The sequence below is a fragment of the Pavona decussata genome, unplaced genomic scaffold, assembly GCF_977016875.1.
Source record: "Pavona decussata unplaced genomic scaffold, jaPavDecu1.1 SCAFFOLD_416, whole genome shotgun sequence".
Taxonomy (NCBI): Eukaryota; Metazoa; Cnidaria; class Anthozoa; order Scleractinia; family Agariciidae; genus Pavona; species Pavona decussata.
In genome coordinates this window covers 806,100-823,215 of record NW_028145778.1, presented here as the reverse complement: position 1 = coordinate 823,215, position 17,116 = coordinate 806,100, and the positions used below count along the sequence as shown (strand labels likewise).

General features: G+C 39.1%; 1 protein-coding gene, 1 long non-coding RNA gene and 2 pseudogenes across 3 annotated transcripts in view; 1 reads left to right on the top strand and 3 right to left on the bottom strand.

The window, feature by feature from the left end:
• Positions 1-4,279: 4,279 nt before the first annotated feature.
• Positions 4,280-17,116, bottom strand: part of LOC146450924 (uncharacterized) — an 84,207-nt gene continuing 71,370 nt past the window's right edge. The window contains exon 3 of the long non-coding RNA XR_014860187.1: positions 4,280-5,793. This is a non-coding gene — a long non-coding RNA (uncharacterized LOC146450924). The remainder of the gene's footprint in view (positions 5,794-17,116) is intronic.
• LOC146450936 (uncharacterized) lies at positions 7,724-9,267 on the top strand (annotated as a pseudogene).
• Positions 9,122-10,566, bottom strand: LOC146450935 (uncharacterized; annotated as a pseudogene). Its single transcript, XR_014860198.1, has 4 exons — positions 10,392-10,566; positions 10,165-10,293; positions 9,804-9,997; positions 9,122-9,567 (listed from the first exon to the last, which is right to left on the bottom strand). The product of XR_014860198.1 is annotated as an uncharacterized LOC146450935 (transcript).
• On the bottom strand, positions 11,475-15,934 carry LOC146450934 (uncharacterized). Its single transcript, XM_085099834.1, has 8 exons — positions 15,335-15,934; positions 14,850-14,930; positions 14,440-14,556; positions 13,803-13,932; positions 13,177-13,201; positions 12,987-13,050; positions 11,877-11,927; positions 11,475-11,764 (listed from the first exon to the last, which is right to left on the bottom strand). Exons 1-8 carry the CDS (start codon positions 15,384-15,386, stop codon positions 11,475-11,477), a joined length of 810 nt encoding a protein of 269 aa, XP_084955960.1. The 5' UTR covers positions 15,387-15,934.

Below are 17,116 nucleotides of genomic sequence, written 5' to 3'. Positions count from 1 at the left end.
TCACTTCAACCAAGTAGGAACGGGTCCCCTCCTCTCCAATGACGCGCCCCAGTGACCATTCCTTCTCGCGTGGCAATCGCATTCTAATGGCATCACCGTCACGCAATTTTGGCAGTTCATGTGAGTGACGATCATAGTAGTATTTCTGCTTCTGCTTTCTAATCTTGATCTTTTCGGGGACATCAGTTATCACCTGTGGAGTTAACAATTGCTTGGCTACTGGGAGACAGGTGTGTGTTCGCCTACCATATAGTAGCTGAACAGGAGAAGCATTCATACCCTCAGTTGGTGTGTTGCGCCACTCAAGTAACGCCAGCAGAGGATCACGCTTATCAGCTCGGGCTTTGGTCAGCAATGACTTGCAAGTCTTAACTGCATTTTCCACACGACCATTACTTTGTGCGTGATAAGGGCTTGATGTGACGTGGTGAAAATCCCATTCCTTACTGAAGGTCTGGAAATCTTCACTGTTGAAGGGGGGCCCATTGTCACTGATGAGAGTCACAGGAATACCATGCCTGGAAAACCACGCCTTTAGAATGGTGATAACACGGTTGCTGGTGGTGCTACTCATATCTTGCACTTCAAAATAGCCAGAGTAGTAATCAACGGCTATCAAAAATGATTGCCCGTCCAGCACGAAAAGATCAACACCAACTTTCTGCCATGGCAAATTAGGCAATTCATGAGGCTTTAAAGGCTCTTTACATTGTTCGGGCTGATAACGGTTACAGATTCCATACCTTGACAAGTGATCTTTGAGCTGGGCTGTGATTCCAGGCCAGTAAACAATGTCGCAGGCACGACGCAATGTTCCTTCTATTCCAATATGTGATTCATGCAGGCTCTTTACAACACCAGAACGCTCTTTAAATGGTATCACAAGGCGATGACCCTTTTATACCAATCCATCTTCTATGGTCAGCTCATCACGGCTGTTCCAATACAGCTCAATTACTTGCCTCCGACGCCGGTCATATTCGTGAGCTTCTGACAGGGTCTCTGGCCAACCCTCATGAATAACATCAGACAGGGTCTGTAATTCTTCATCCTGAGCAGTCTCCTTGCGCAGCTCTTCCAGGCGAGTGGGGGAGACACTTAGATCTTCACCATTTTTAATCTGCTCTAACTCAAAAGCGAACAGTCGTTCTCTGACAGAACGGACGTCACTGTCCTGGGTCTGACTCACTGGTTCCTTTTCCAAGTAAGCGCGACTTAATGTGTCAGCCAAGAACATGGTCTCTCCTTTCTTGTATACCACTTGGATGTCATAGTTCTGTAAACGGAGACGCATGCGTTGGAGGCGTTTTGGCGAACTGTGGATTGGCTTCTTGAATATGGTTTCCAATGGCTTGTGGTCTGACTGCACAATTACATTGCTCCTTCCAAAAATGTACTGATCAAATTTCTCACAAGCATAAACTATGGCGAGTAGCTCTTTTTCAATCTGCGCATAGTTTTGTTCCGTTTGAGTCATCACACGAGAGCTGTAAGCCACTGGGCGCTCCTCCTGTAGCAGAGCTGCACCAAGTCCACTTTGGGAAGCATCGCATTGAATGACCACTGGCTTATTCACGTCATAGTAGGCAAGTACAGGTGCAGATACAATCATTTCCTTGACATGGGCCACAGCATCAGTATGACTTTGCAGCCAACACCACTCAGCATCCTTTTCAGTGAGTTTTCTCAAGACTTCTGTTTCTTCGGATAGACGTGGGAGGAACTTTGCCAAGTAGTTCACCATGCCCAGGAACCTACGTAAGGACTGGACATCAGTCGGGTCTGGCATCCCCACAATTGCCTCAACCTTGTGTGGATCTGGTTTCAGTCCCTCACGGGTTAGAATGTGTCCGATGAAGGGAACTTCTTGCTGTCTCAGTCGGGCTTTCTTCTTGTTCAACTTCAGGTTTCTCTCACGGCAACGGTCTAGGAAGGCACGCACATTCCGGTCATGGTCTGTCTGCCACTCAGCAGGTGTGTTGCCAAATCCAACGATCACAAAATCATCTGCAATTACTTCTACTCCTTTAAGCCCCTCAATGTGCTCTCGCATTTTGCGCTGCCAAACTTCCGGTGCACTATTGATGCCGAATGGCATTCGCTTCCAACGGTAGCGCCCGAACGGGGTGTTAAACGTTGTTAAACTACTAGACTCATCGTCAAGTTCCACTTGCCAGAAACCATTACTGGCATCAAAAACACTGAACAATTTTGCCCCATTCAGCCTAGTTGCAATCTCTTCAATTGTCGGCATCGGGAAGTGTTCACGCTTTATGGCAAGATTCAGATCCCTGGGATCCAAACAGATGCGTAACTTGGTTTCCCCCTCAGCTTCGGTGGATGGCTTGGTCACCACTAGCATACTGGATACCCAGTCAGTAGGATGGTCGACTTGTTCGATTATGTTAGCAGCTACCATTTCTTCGAGTTTCCGCTGAACTCGCTCAGTCATCGCAACAGGTAAACGTCGCGGAGGATGCACTACAGGTCTGATGGACTCGTCTGTTACAATGTGGTACTGTCCGTCCAACTTTCCAAGGCCTTCAAATACATCGTCATACTCTTCCAGCAGTGGCTCTGTGTCGGACTTCAGTACATTGACGCGTGGATCTCGGTCACTGTCTAGGATCTTTATCAAGTTCATTTCCAGCATTGTCTGCTTAGACAGTATGGGCTCATACCCATGGCCCCTGACTACATTGACTTCAATTTTGTGTGCGTTTCCTTTGCGGGAGACATACACTGTGGCTTTGCCCTCGATGGGTTGCTCATCTCCATTAGCTAAAACCAGGATTGACTTGCCGCGTGCATTGAGGAAATTCAAGTGCAGATCGCCAGTCACCTTCTTGTACACATCCAAGGGCAAAAGATTGCATTCAGCCCCCGTGTCCATCAAGAAGCTTACATCATGACCTGAAAGGGGGTTAGACTCTTTTGATACAGTGAGGGTAACCATCTCACGACCTCCGTTTCCAACACCTGCGGCACTTAAATAAAATCGCTCTTGGACAGAAGACACCTTGCTTTTTGCTGGGCACTTGACAACAAAGTGATTCCTTTTTTTACAATATGGACAAATCTGGCCAAAGGCAGGGCAGCTACGTCTTTCGTGGTTCCTACCACAGAATCTGCAGTCCTTGATCCAGCCACTGCTGACAGATGGGACATTTTCTGACTGCTCTTTCTCTTTCTCTTTCACAGCACTCAATCCAGACTCAGCAGACATAACTTTCATTTGGACAGCCGTACTCTCGGCGGCACGAGCGATATCTATAGCTTTCTCAAGAGTCAATTTCCTCTCTTTGAGCAAATTTTCACGTACCTTGGCAGTTTTGGTACCTGTCACCAGTCGATCCCGGAGAAGCTGATCGGGTGTGATTGACTCGAAATCACAATTTGCTGCAATTTGGCGAAGCTCCGTCAAATATTGATCAACAGTTTCAGATTCCCGCTGATCCCGCGTAAAGAAAAGAAAACGTTCGTAAATAGTGTTTTCCCTGGGAATGCAATACTCTTCGAACTTGCTTACAACCGCAGCGATTTTCTTCGCGTCGTCTGGCGAGGCCCACGTGAAAGTACGAAACATCTTGTTCGCTTCTTTTCCAATTACGGCCAAAAGTGTTGCTACTTGGCGTGCTTCTTCCTCTTTATCTAGCTTCGTAGCCAGCCTGTAATTATTCCAAGCAGAAACCCAAGTTCGCCAATTGGACGCTGTCGAACCTTCGTTTAGCTCGAGTATGTCAGGAGGAGGTATTTGGAAATTCGCCATGGTTATCAAACTTGAAGCCGGACTTTCGCTATTTTGAACACTGGTTTCAGGCATAAATTCGGTAGCTTCTGCCACAAATCATTCCTTTTCGTGACGTGTGGATCCGGGAAACTTCTGACACCATGTAACGACAGGCGGAAAGACACAGAGTCCGCAAAACACAACTTATTTATTCCGGTTGAACAGCAACAACAAAACTTCAAGATGGCTTCCGACAAGCTCGGTCACGTGACACGCAAGGCGGGAACTAGACTTGTACTTCATGTAAACATACTCGTTACAACCATCAAGCGGTAAAAGTGAAGTGTAGAATTCCTGTAAATGTGCTAAAAAGGTTGGGAAGAAAACTTAGCAGAGTGGTAAATGACATTTCCTTGATCAAGCATCTGCCATTGACTTGAAAGGTACTGTCACAATTTTTTGAGTATCGCTTTCAATAAATAGCTCAAAGATGTCAATGCATCAACAAGACACCAAAACAAAGGATTAGATTTCTCGGTCAAGACCATGCAAAACATCTCTGCATCCTGTCTGTTCTTCCACCTGCCAAAGAAGAAAACATCTTTTGTATAAATATTCCAATCAATGAAATGTTATGATTATTTATCTACAAGACTTATTACATTCAATATCACTGCTAAGTTTTACAGCCAAGACAGCAGCAAGTGAATAGTGAAATAATCGTTTTAACAAAATAACTTACTATGGTCTATAAACTCCTTTATCCCGTTATTAAATCTCACTTGTCTTTTTACTATAAAATAACACATTGAAACATTGAAATAGACAAACTCCTAGCATCTGGCAACAAAACAAAACAGACTTTTAACTTCAAAAGTTAAAGCCACAAGGTACTAAACTTGTTACAGTATGGACAACACACAGATCTATTAACTGGAACTGGACTCAAATCAATCATGTGCAATTACCCGGATATTTGATACTTGAGTTTTGTCAATGGACTTGTCACTGTCAGTGTTCTGCTCCAGCACAATTACATTAATTTTGTCCTTGTCACAGATATCTTCAACTTTAATGTCGATCCAGTCAGACCAAGTCTGAATATTTCTTTAAAACCACAACAGCAGTGCTGCTGAGTTTGTAATAATCCTTGATTTTCATAATGACACCCTCAGTTTCACAAATGTCCACTGCCCACCTGCTGTCCTTATATTGAAATAAAACCTTTGAAAAACAAAAATTTCGTTGCCACTTAAAACACAAGGTTAAAGCCTTCGATAAGCTTTAAGATCAAAATCGATTAATGACTAGCAAATATAAGCTTATATTCGTATACACATGTGGCCATAGCTATATTACCAAACATTCTCACCATATGAATGACTGAGGTCTTCACAATGGAGCGATTAAAAGCTAAAATATACTGTATTATTGCATTAAGTTACACCATCTGCCTTTAATATAAATATACTGAACTGATGTTTATAACTAAAAGGTGCGACAGAAAACTGAAAATCGATCCGATCCAACAATTTGAATTTGAAAGACTTAAAAGTAAATTGACACACTGAGCACATTATAAAAACATAGTTCAATAAAAAAACAAATACAGTTATTTAAAACAACAAATAAAAAACGCCCATTGGCTCGGTTTGCACAGTTGCAACGGAAATGAAAACAAGTGCCAAAAGACAAAAGGTCAACGCCCTAAATAAATCGCTAATCAAGTATGACAAGGGCATAAACAATACCCAACTTTTTCTAATTACACTACAAGACATGATAATATTTAGAGACTGAACACAGAATTTAATCGATGGCCCATTACAAGCATGAAAAGAATGGATTTTAAATCGTACATACCTTCTACCATTTTGAGATCATATGCTTTCCCAGTGTTCTTTGCAGGCCTATTCAAAAGCGAAATCCCTGCCAAAGCCCCGCTAGCCCCGCTAACGGTCCCCAGTCACTGTTATTTGTGTCTAATGTTGTCGAACACCCCGCACACTGGGGCAAAGATGACCACTAAAAACCGCTAAAATCCCCCACTAATGACGCGCATTCTCCAGGTATGGGGGTGCAGGGCTTTCCACTGACTAGTGGATTACCACGCATATTTTTTTCCGTCTTTGGGGGACCTAGACAAAAGAGCTTTTTGTCTATAGGAAGCAGAGTCAAATTTCAATTTTTGTTGCCTCGTGGGCCGCGTGGCTAAATTTTTACTCGCCCATTTTGGCATTTTCCAAAGGAAAACACACCTTTTCGAAATGGTAAACTACTAAGTAATACTCAACACTTTTGACAGCGGAAATCCGAGAGATAATGGCGAAGAAATTGTGCTTCAAGTACAAATTGTTGTTTTATCCAAGTGACGAGCGAGCAGACATCTCAAAACGTTATACAGGCCACGGACTTTCTACGAAATTTTCGAGTACTTCTGGGAATTCAACAGCCAAAAAATTACAGGTTTAATTGTGAATTCGTACTGAAATACTATTCTGATTGACCGATTCTTTGTATTGTAAACAGTTTTTGGGGGAGGAATTTTTTACATGTTAATATTTCAATTAGTTAGTTGTTAGTATTATTAGATTAGTTTATTCATTTCATTATCTTCTGTAAATTTAGCTCGCTAATTCAGTTCTTTTCAACTGCCAGAGAGTTTCAATAAACTTAAACGTAAACAACGAAAATGCTGCAAGTATACGCAGGATCTGTAAAAGATCTAATCAGGGAAAAATATAAATGACTCAAATTTCTGCAAGGCTGATCGGAACTGCGATTTTACACAGATTTACTTAGGGACAAATATTTCCATGTAAGAATATGTAAGCTAGTGACACATTTGAGGTTTGAGGTAACATAGCTTCCTGATTTACCTAAGCTTTGCTTCTCAAAGACGGCCTTCACGTACAATTTTTGCTTAGCATTTATTTGTCCAACACTGCTTTGATTACTATAACGAAATTTGTGGAAAACATCTTGGTATAAAGCAATAAACATTTTGTTCTGAGTTTTAACACATTTGTTTAAAAGAGCAACGACTTGACCTTCCAAATTTTAACTTGTGTTTATTTTTCTCAGAGATGAATTTTATTGCTAACTAAAAGCACGAAATATAGTTGGAAAGAATATAGTTAAATGGCAGAGACTCGTAAAGTCTCGAACAAACTTACACGGTGTATGTTGGTTGTAATCTTACAACTTTTCAAACCTTGTAATACGCTTTAATTGTTTGCTTGCGCCATCCGAATAAGCATTAGCTAGTTTCTAACAACTGTCAATGAAAATCACGTTTCTGATGCCTATTTTTGTCCCGGAGAATGAAATTAAAAGTGTATATATTAATCATCTTGTAAACGCTAGGTTTTTTCTGTTTTGTAATGATCATGAAAATTTCGTATAACAAGAGGATCCATAATACAGTATATGCAGTGCTGAATTACACTCGACTAGTGAGAAGGAATTTAGAGATGAGCCACTGATTAGATGGTTGCGGCAGTGAATGATGATCTGTATGTCCTATATATATCCTGAAAGGCTGTGAATATGAACTATAATGTTGTACAATAAAATTCAAAGTAGCTATATAGAGCGCGGGCACTGTGTCGGCTATATAAACCAGGAGCCCTGATACACTCGATTACAAAAACGTTGACACCTTGAAAGCATAAACCGTGAACGATGAGACCCAACGGATTTGTGGGTAGTGTTTGAACAATAACCTCATTTCCATCATGATAATCAATAATTTACTATTATCATTCTTTGCAATAAAAAATACAGTGCTGGAAAAAAAGTTTGCCCAAAGCATACTCGGACGATTTACTTTTAAGGGCTGTATGGCTTCATGTGTTCCTTGGTTATAACATTGAGGATACATCCGGTATGCTGGCAATGTCACCAAGCTCGGTAAAGAGATTCATAAAAGAAATTGTGCACACGGGTGAAGTTGTGGCCAAGAAAACTGGAAGACCTTTGGATCTGGTTGGAATGCACCTGCGTGAGGAGCTCGTGATTATGGAAGCTATGCTAGAGCACTCAGAGAAGACACTGGCTGAGATTGTAAGAGAAAATTATGACTGTATTTGGAAACCATTTTCAAGTGTCGACGGTTTGCCGATACTTTCAAAGAAATGGTGTTACAAGAAAACGGGTAAGCAGTTATCGGCAGGATTATTATAGACCTTTTAACGCGGGGATATTTGTTTACTCAGAAGAATAAATAGCTTTGTTTTTGCACAACAAGCCTCGGCCGGACGCGAATTTAGAGAGGGGTTTGCTGTGCAAGAATGAAGCTTTTTATTCCCATGAGACTCGAGATGGCCGCCAAGTGACAAAGGGAAAAAGTGCCTCTGCTCGTGCTTTTTTCATATTTCTTCACGCGCCAGTCTTTGCCAAACAACAACATCAAAATGATCAAATTTTCGTTTTTTTGGAGAACACGAAGGCATGGCAGTTTCCTACCTATGAAATTCAAACTCGAGAGACCTCAGTAACAAGAAACAAATTATGCGTAATGGAAAAATTAAAATAAAAGTAATTTGAAAGAAGGAGGGTTGTTTTTTTGAAGTGGCATTTTTGTCTCTGTTGTTGCCGTGGTGTTAACTGAACTGCCCATTATTCCAATCAATTTTGTCACCATACTGTCCGAAAATGAAGTGTGATCAGTGAGGGCACATTTTATCCTCCACCTTCTACTGAACACCAAGTTTAAGCTAAAGTCGCCCCGAACTAACACTAGTGTAACTATTTTTTCTAGCTTAAGAAAGCTGCTTGACAACAAAGCGAATTGCCCAACATCAATTTTCGTGCGGATACTTGTCTCCTACATGCAGAGATGTTTGTCTTTCTTGATGAAAGTGGATTTGTAAGTATAATTCAAGGAAACCTTATTTTCACTTGTTTTTACACCCCTTGTTTTTGAAGATTAGTAGGTATGTTTTATTCTTTTTTAAGGATCGTCAACTTACAAGGAGATTTGGCTACAGTTTCCGAGGTTATAGTGCCAAAGTGAGCATACAAATTGGCATCCACGAATTACAGCCATCCCAATTGTATCCTCTGAAGGCTTGCTTGAAATTGGTATTCATAGAGGAGCAACAAATGGAGATGTCTTTCTTCAGTTTGTTAATGAGAAGCTTGTCCCGAACCTTCTGCCTTTTAATAGTGCAAATCCTCACTTTCTAGTTATAATGGGTATGACATAAAACGTTTAAAGATTTTTTAGACCACATTATAGATTTGAGACATTTTTTAATTTGTCATTGTTGTTCTCAGATAATGCAGCCATACATCATTCACAACGTGTTGTTGATGCAATAAACGCTTCCGGTGCACTCCTTATTTTTCATCCACCTTATAGTCCGAATCTGATGCCTTGCGAAGGAGTGATTGCACTGGCAAAGAGCTGGATACGAGAAAACGACCTTGTTTGGGAGCAGTGTGATGAACTAGAGAACGTGGTTTTCGAAGCCTTTTTGCAAAAAGCTGATGAAGCCATTGCAAACTACATTCCTCATTGTGAATACCTTTAATTACATGTACATCTATGAAAGGTGGTTTTACAAGAAATAGCAGAAGAGTACGGCATGACACGCTGCCAATTATTATCACATTAATTTTTTTAAATTTTATTTTCTACGCGGCTTCACAAGTTTCCTGTATTCGCATTTCCTTTATTCGAAATAATCAATCAGAAAAATTTGGTCGATGTTATTTAGCTCATTAACTAATTTTGCACGTTCTTTGTCAAATCGACCTCTTGCAATGATTTCTTTATGAAACAGATCCTTCAGTTGTGCAATCTGGTTATAGATCATACTTCTTAAACGTAGCTGTGGAAAATGAAAAATAAATTACATCAGTAAGGAGTGCAATTTTCTCTTGTTAAGTAGAGGTGACGAGTGTGCTTTCAAAATTTATGGATCTCGAGCGCAAGATTTAAAAGAAAACACACCGGTTTCAGAGTTTTGTTGCAATTAATGGCAGCAATTGCAACAACAAAAAATCACTCTCCAGGATTGCCTCGCGCTGCTTGTTCGCAAAGTGGAGTATCAAGTGAGAGAGTTACCTTTTCCTCAGCATCCGAAATTGAGTTTAATGTTGTTTCTTTCATTGAAGGCTGAGCTGAAGAAGATGAAGGTAGGTCAACCGTTGAACAGCTGGCTTTATTTCTCCCGGTAAAAAAGGAAACCTGAGGCATTTCATCCTCACTGTGATGAGTTTTATTTACCTGTAGTAATAAAAAAAAGTCAAGGCACACAACTGTATTTTTCGTCCATGAACAATGACGGACAAAGTTTGTAATTTAAAATAACAAATGTACGCACATACTTTTAAAATATGTAGTTTTTGAAAAGCCAAATTTAAATATGAGATTAATTTTTTTCTATTTTACCAAAAGAAATTTTTTTATGTCCAAGGTTACCAACATTTTTCCCAATATTTCAGTTTAAAGTCCGCTAATGTTTCTCCATGTTTTTCTCGCAGTCGCGCGAGTCTGTTTTTGTAGGAGTCATGGTTGTTCTCTTCAGTACTGTCACCGCCGTCGATAGTGTCGTCTGAATGAACAACTTTAAAGGAGGACATTGTTTCCATTAAACATTGAGTAATTTTGTAACAAGCGGGAAACACAGGCAATATGGTTTTCCATTCATACCTGAATTTCTCTTCCTCTTTGCTTTACCTTCCCTTCTTTCTATCTCTCCCTGTTTTCGTTCGAAGGAAGTATGTGGATCCACCCATAGGGTGATCCATCCATTCTTAACACTTCTGTAGGCGTCATCCAACTATTTTTCTGTTTTGATGTCACATTTTTGGCGCCTGTCACTCATGTAGCCAAAATTGGAAGAGCATTGGAAAATCCTTGGGAAAATATTGGAAAAATATTGGAAATTCAAGTGAAACACCAACATTGGAAAAAGAGATACACTTACCAACATTGGAAAGTCATTTCATAATTTTCCAAGGTTGGAAGTCTATTTTTAATTAACCAAGGTTGGTAAATTTAATGAAAGTCCAATATTGGAAACAGCATTTCCAAGGTTTGTAAATTTAATGAAAGTCCAATATTGAAAACAGCATTTCCAAGGTTGGTAAACTTAATGAAAGTCCAATATTGGAAAAAGCATTTCCAAGGTTGGTAAATTTAATGAAAGTCCAATATTGGACACAGCATTTCCAAGGTTGGTAAATTTAATAAAAGTCCAAAGTTGTAAACAGCATTTCCAAGGTTGGAAAATCATTAACTTACATGTCCAACATTGGGAAACAGCTTTGCCAACATTGGTAAATTACTAAATATTCAACATTGACAACACCATTACCAAGGTTGGCCATACCACAATATTAGTGTCCAACAATGGAAGTAACTTTTCCAAGATTGGTAACTTAATTTTTATTCAAAATATCCAACATTTGAAGCTGCTTTTGTCAAAGTCAGTAAATCTAATAATTATTAATATGCACATCTCCAAAAACAGGAAACATTAACACTGTTTATTATTATTATTATTATTATTATTATTATTATTATTATTATTAATAATAGTGTCCTCTTTATAGCTCAGACCTGCCGTACAATAATTTGAACTGAAACAAAAAACCCTTTTACATTGTCAACCGTTACAACATGAACTTTAAGAGTACGCAGTCCAGTTTTAAAATAATTTTTCCTCTTTTACAGGCATGATAACACTGTAATCGGATAACATACATTGTATCACGTCTGACTGCAAACCAGCTAGCTTGTGTTAACATTCTGCTCATCAGAAAAATCAGACAGTGATGAAAGGTCATCTCTGTCATCAACAGACATGGTAGAACTTGAGGATGAATTTAGTTCTGAAGTGCTTGGTTTAGCTAATTGCAGATCCAGTTCTTGTTCGATTACTATTTCATCTCTTGAAAGGCAGTTGTACTTTGCACCTTCAACAACACGAACCATCTCTTTCTTTACAAGTTCAGCAGCTATTTTCTTTGCCAATTCATATTTTCCATTCCCTCGAAACTTGATGTTGAGCACTTTAGCGGCTGGGGCAAGGTGTTTTTTGACACTTAAAATTTTTGAAGGTCACCGTTTTGAAGAATACTGGACAGATGAAGTGTGCACTGTAGTCGGATAACAGAGATATGTCATTAATACCTTCACTGCTGCAGGTTTCGCCAAGACTAGGTTTTTCTGTGTCTCTCTCATCTGAAAGCAAAAAGAAAAAGCAATGAGTCACTCAGGTCATTGAGAGGCTAACTGAGTAATTATAGTTAACAATTATTCCACGAGCGCGCGTTGGATATGAGATGATAGATAGCCAACGAGGTGCGTAGCGCCGAGTTGGCTATAATCATCTCATATCCAACAAGCGCGATTGGAATAATTGTTTTATTAAAAACAATCAAGATCTTGCTGATTTCGCTTTGAAAAAACAATTAGAAGACAATTTGATGGTCACCATTTATCGGGCATGGTATAATGGCTCATATACCATGGCCGCTAAGCCAATCAAATCCCTGGCATTGCATTATACAATGATCCAGTTTTTAATAACATATGTTAACTTTAAAATCTCATCAAGTATTAAGTATAGCCCCTTTTCTTAATGATTTGTCTTAAATTGTGTGAAAAATGTTAAAATATGTTAAATGAAATAAAAAATTAAAGGTTTACAAATAGATTCACCATACTGAATCTAACAAATGATTGATGTTCCTGAAAGAAATATGCAAGGAATAGTTGATAAAAATTCAAAAATTGCAATTTTGCAAGGAATGTCTGGCAGGCAGGAGGGTTGTGTGACCTACCTGCCAGACAATTCCTTGTAGAAATTGTGAATTCTCAAACTTTAGTATTTCCTTCAGTGTATTTTCTTATTTTTGTCTTAGTACAGAGAACTCAACAAGACCTTCATAATACAGACACAATTACAAAGCACACACTAAACAGGCTTACTTATTGTGTTGAAGCCTAACAGTTGATATTATTAAATCATCTACTGCTCAACCTGCACTTCATAATCATGTTTTGAGAATCAGCCTTGCTATGAAATCAAAAACTGATCTGTAATAATGCTTGTACTGTCATCAACAGATCATAACTGAAATGCTCCTGACAAGAATGTCTGAAGTCACAGGTTTATGAATAGATGTAATAGTCTACATATAGAACTTTGTCATGTTAGCTTTTCTTTTCCAGCAAGCATTATTATATGTTGTGGTTTTAGCACAAAAAAGGATGGCTGTGACAATAGCCTTTACTTACCAATGTTCTGGTTTGAATCTGTTGCTTGACTTGAAATAGCCCTCTTTGCAGGTGTCCTAGATTTCTGTTAAAAAATCAAGAGGAAAAAGGTAATGTTCCATTCCCAAATTGCTAACTAAATAGAATTAACAAGCAGATGTACCTCAAAATCATAGCCATCAGTTAGTTTCCGGTTTTTTCATTCGCCCACTGTATTATGTGGTTTCTGATTGCACCTGAAACAATCACACAAGAAAAAAATAATCATTAAGAAATCCAAACACACAAAAGACAACTGACTGAGCTTAAACCTCAACTCAGAGGATACTGTGTAGATTGCTATGTTAGATGAATAATATTATTATGTAACCACATATATGTAATGCACGTCGTCTTACTGGCATTCATGTATTATAAACCTCTATGGCTGGACCCCTGCAAAATAGAGTCACAAATTATTGCAAGTTTAAAACTTCAGGCACCTTTCATTGGGATTTTTTTTTCTCCACAATAACCACTATTTGTGACTTGGCTTTAGTCAGGGTTCAATAGGTAACCTTCACTTACTTTGCCCAAAGCCAATTTGCCTCACTGTACAGATGGGCTCCAATGAAGACACCATTTCTGAGAGCATTATTAAGCTGTTCACATTGTTACTGCGAAAATACACTTTCTTGTTTCCAGGCCACCTCTTGGAGCATTCCTTCCTTATGAGCTTGATCCTGCAATTTAAAAAAGATATTGTACATTATGGAATCACATTTTCAATCATTTCCAAGTTACATTGTTTTCTGTTCCCAAATTCAGAGGGTACTCCGTTAATAAAACAGTACTCACTTGTTATGGTACAAATGTTTGTCCTCAGCTGTCATTTCTTGTTTGTCTTTTCTTGTTATTTTTGCTTTCATACCCTTTGAAGGACTCTGGGCAGACCTTGATTTTGGGCTGGATTCTCTTTCACTATTTGCTAAAATTAATTTCATTAAAATGTTGTTTGACAAGCATTCTATGAAAGGGGTTTATAATTATCATTTAATATTATTTGAAAGCTTTGTTTGTTCAAATATTGGATGTGCTGCTCACTTTCAAGTTTGGGTGCATGAAGTTGCACACAGATATCTGACATATTTGCCTAGCTGATACGTTTTGCCACACTAATAATTCCTCCATGTGTTCACATGTGTTGAAATTTATATGAGGTTCAATTGAATACTCTACTCTTATGCCCACCCTTTAAGATGAATATCTCTTATCACAAAAAAAATGGCCCAATTATATTAGAATCAAGAAATGTTCCAGTCAAATAAATTTCTCCACTAAACCCCTACCCTCCCCACTAAGCTACCCAGGTTTAGGGAGTGCAATTTACCACTTTTACTTCTGGAAGAATTTGACTCAAATCATGCTCAATGGCAATTGTTGTGTATGAAAGAACTATCACACAAGACAAAGATATGTTGGACCATACTTTTACTGACAGAGTAGTTCATGCAAGCCAACACAGCGAGTTGTTTTCTGATTGATGTAATTCCAAGGTCCTTCAAACACTGCCTGTCTAGCAGTGATAGTGTTTTACCAGATATGTCATTATCTAGTATGGAATCATAATAATAAGCTCCTATGAGTGGTGTGTTTAACATTGAAAACACAGTCAAAAAAAGTATATAGTATGGGCCTCCTTACTTTTCCTATAAATGATGTGAAGCCATTGTATATTAGGCCGCATGCAAATAATATTAATACATGTATGGACAAACTGCCGTGAGGAGAAGTCTTCCCATGCCGCTCTGCACATGGATTAGCCATCTCCCAATTTTACCCCAGCCCTGTAAGCAAACAAATAGCAAAAAAGGAGATGGAAAGCCAAAATTACACAATGCTTACCCTGTAGAAGACTTGCTTCCTCATTTAAAGTGGGATGTTGTGTCTTAAACCATGCTGCTAATTCAGCAGGACTCCATTCCACTGATTGTTCATAAAAGGGAAAAATAACAGTTATCTAGGACGTGAGCGGACTGGAACACAAACATTTTTGACCCCCCAAAAAAATCGAAAGAAGCCGCTCGGCAACAACATCAAGCTGCTCTGCACAGTTGTGTGGCATGGGAGTGTACAAAATTTCACCCACTACTTCCTAGGCGTCTCAAATATACTTAACCGCAGGTGTAACTTGTCTTATTGAACGTTTATTAAACTATGGCTCCGCTAATCCCTAAAATAAGCGCTTGCTAAGCTTATTGTTTTCACCAACTGAACAAGAAATGGCGCCAAAAACTAAGCTTATAATTATGGGTTTGAAGAGACCAAAGAAGCTAAATAAGTACTCGTAACGGCGCACTATCAATAGCTATCATTTCAAAAATATCTACCTGGGTTTTCTGAAGACAATGCACTGGCAGCTGCCTCGCTATTTTCAGCCATACCAGCTCCTGGTTTGTGTTTATTTCAATTTAGCCGTGATCGAACCTTTCCTGTCTTCCTTTGCTGTGATGACTGTCGTTTTGGCGCGTTCACTTTCTCATTCCCAGATCCCTTGTGGCTTTATGCTTACCAGACCCCGTACGTACACTGAAGAGTAAACATGGCGGACTTGATATGGCGTTGGTTATAAACGTTGCGGTTCTTTTCTTTCTTGCCTATCTGTGTTTTGCTTTCTGTGTTAAACAAACTGGAATGCAAGCAGGGGAAGACTTTTCTCTTACTTGCTGCCATTGTCAATTAACCGCTGAAGCTAGAGAAATCAGCAAGCAAGGAAAACCTCATGTACACTGTCCATGTGACAAATGGCAGGGCAACTTGGCGTATGACCTCATGGAAGCACTTGAGGTCAGAACGAGCACAATCATCTCAGCCTTCACCTATTAAAAAAACACGTAAAACGTTGGAGGAACTGGAGTACTCACCTTTGGAGTATCCTGCGGAATATGAAGAGCACGAATTTGTTTCTTGTTTTGCAGACACTTACAGCGAATTGCCAAACCCTAGTGATCTTTGTGCCGGGGCACATGATGATATTTCATCCAACAACTGTAGTAGTGCTGGTGGTTCAGGGTCAGCTGATAATGATGACGAGTCAGGACCAATTGATGATGAAACAGACTCGGTTGGCAGTGATGATGAGGAAGAGAATGTAAAGAAGTTTGTGCAGGATAGTGTTCTTCGGTTAGTGGAAATGAAACAGAAAATGGGCTGCTTCGTAAATCATTTTGAAGAACTTCTACAATGGGGTAAAGATTTGAATATAAGTAGAAATGATGATGCTGCAATTCACTGGCCAAGAAACTGGGATGATGTACAAACACTGCTAAAGGAACTGGGTTTTTCTGAACCAAAACATTATTGGATATGTGTAAGTAATGACCATTCTAGTCACTATGGGGTGATGGAATCGAGAGATGAACCTTGTCCCCATTGCGGTCATTCAGGGACAATCCCATACTACTACTTAGTTAGGGTTAGCTGCTGGCAGGTGGCATATTCTTGTTGGGTTGATGAGGAGTGCCATTATCAGTGCCATTATTCATATTACGATGATGTAGTGTTCAGAGATGTTGCCTTGTTCTACTGTTCAGAAACACTTTTAATTGAAGGCAGCCTTATTTCTAGAGTCTGTCCTTAACCCACCCTTGGACCTGGGAAAGGGTTAGATTGCAGGGACTGCTGTTTATGGATACTACCCAGAAATGTACCTATGGATATTTGTGTTATTGTGTTATTGTCGTAAAATTATTGAGGAGAAGTCAAGCAAAAAACGAAACATAAACTGTCTCCCACATAAAACGAAAAATGCAGTTAAACAAAAGATAATGTTTACCATTTAAATATAAAGAATGTTCTTTAATTGAATCGAAAATAAATTATTTATGTACAATGAAAATTATTAGCAGTGGTTTTAAAAATGAGTTTGCAAGTTTGCTATACTGTTTCCTTTTTAATGGATTATCACATGCTAGAAGTGGATTTCCAATAAATTGCCATCAAAACTAACTTGGAGTTGTATTGGTAATTAACTGGTTTATCAGTCACTCAACAATCCAAGTCTGGTTTTATGATTTCTATTGCATTATCATGTGATGGGAGTGATTTTCCAAGAAATTACCATCAAAACTAACTTGGAGTTGTATTGGTAAATAACTGGTTTTTATCAGTCA

Excerpts from the sequence above, each read along its gene's own strand:
- LOC146450934 (XM_085099834.1), bottom strand. The coding sequence starts at position 15,386 with ATGGCTGAAAATAGCGAGGCAGCTGCCAGTGCATTGTCTTCAGAAAAC. Across the intron at positions 13,933-14,439 it reads TTGCATGAACTACTCTGTCA|CAAATAGTGAAAGAGAATCC; the intron begins GTAAAAGTATGG and ends AATTAATTTTAG. Across the intron at positions 13,051-13,176 it reads ATCAGAAACCACATAATACA|AAATCTAGGACACCTGCAAA; the intron begins GTGGGCGAATGA and ends ATTTTTTAACAG.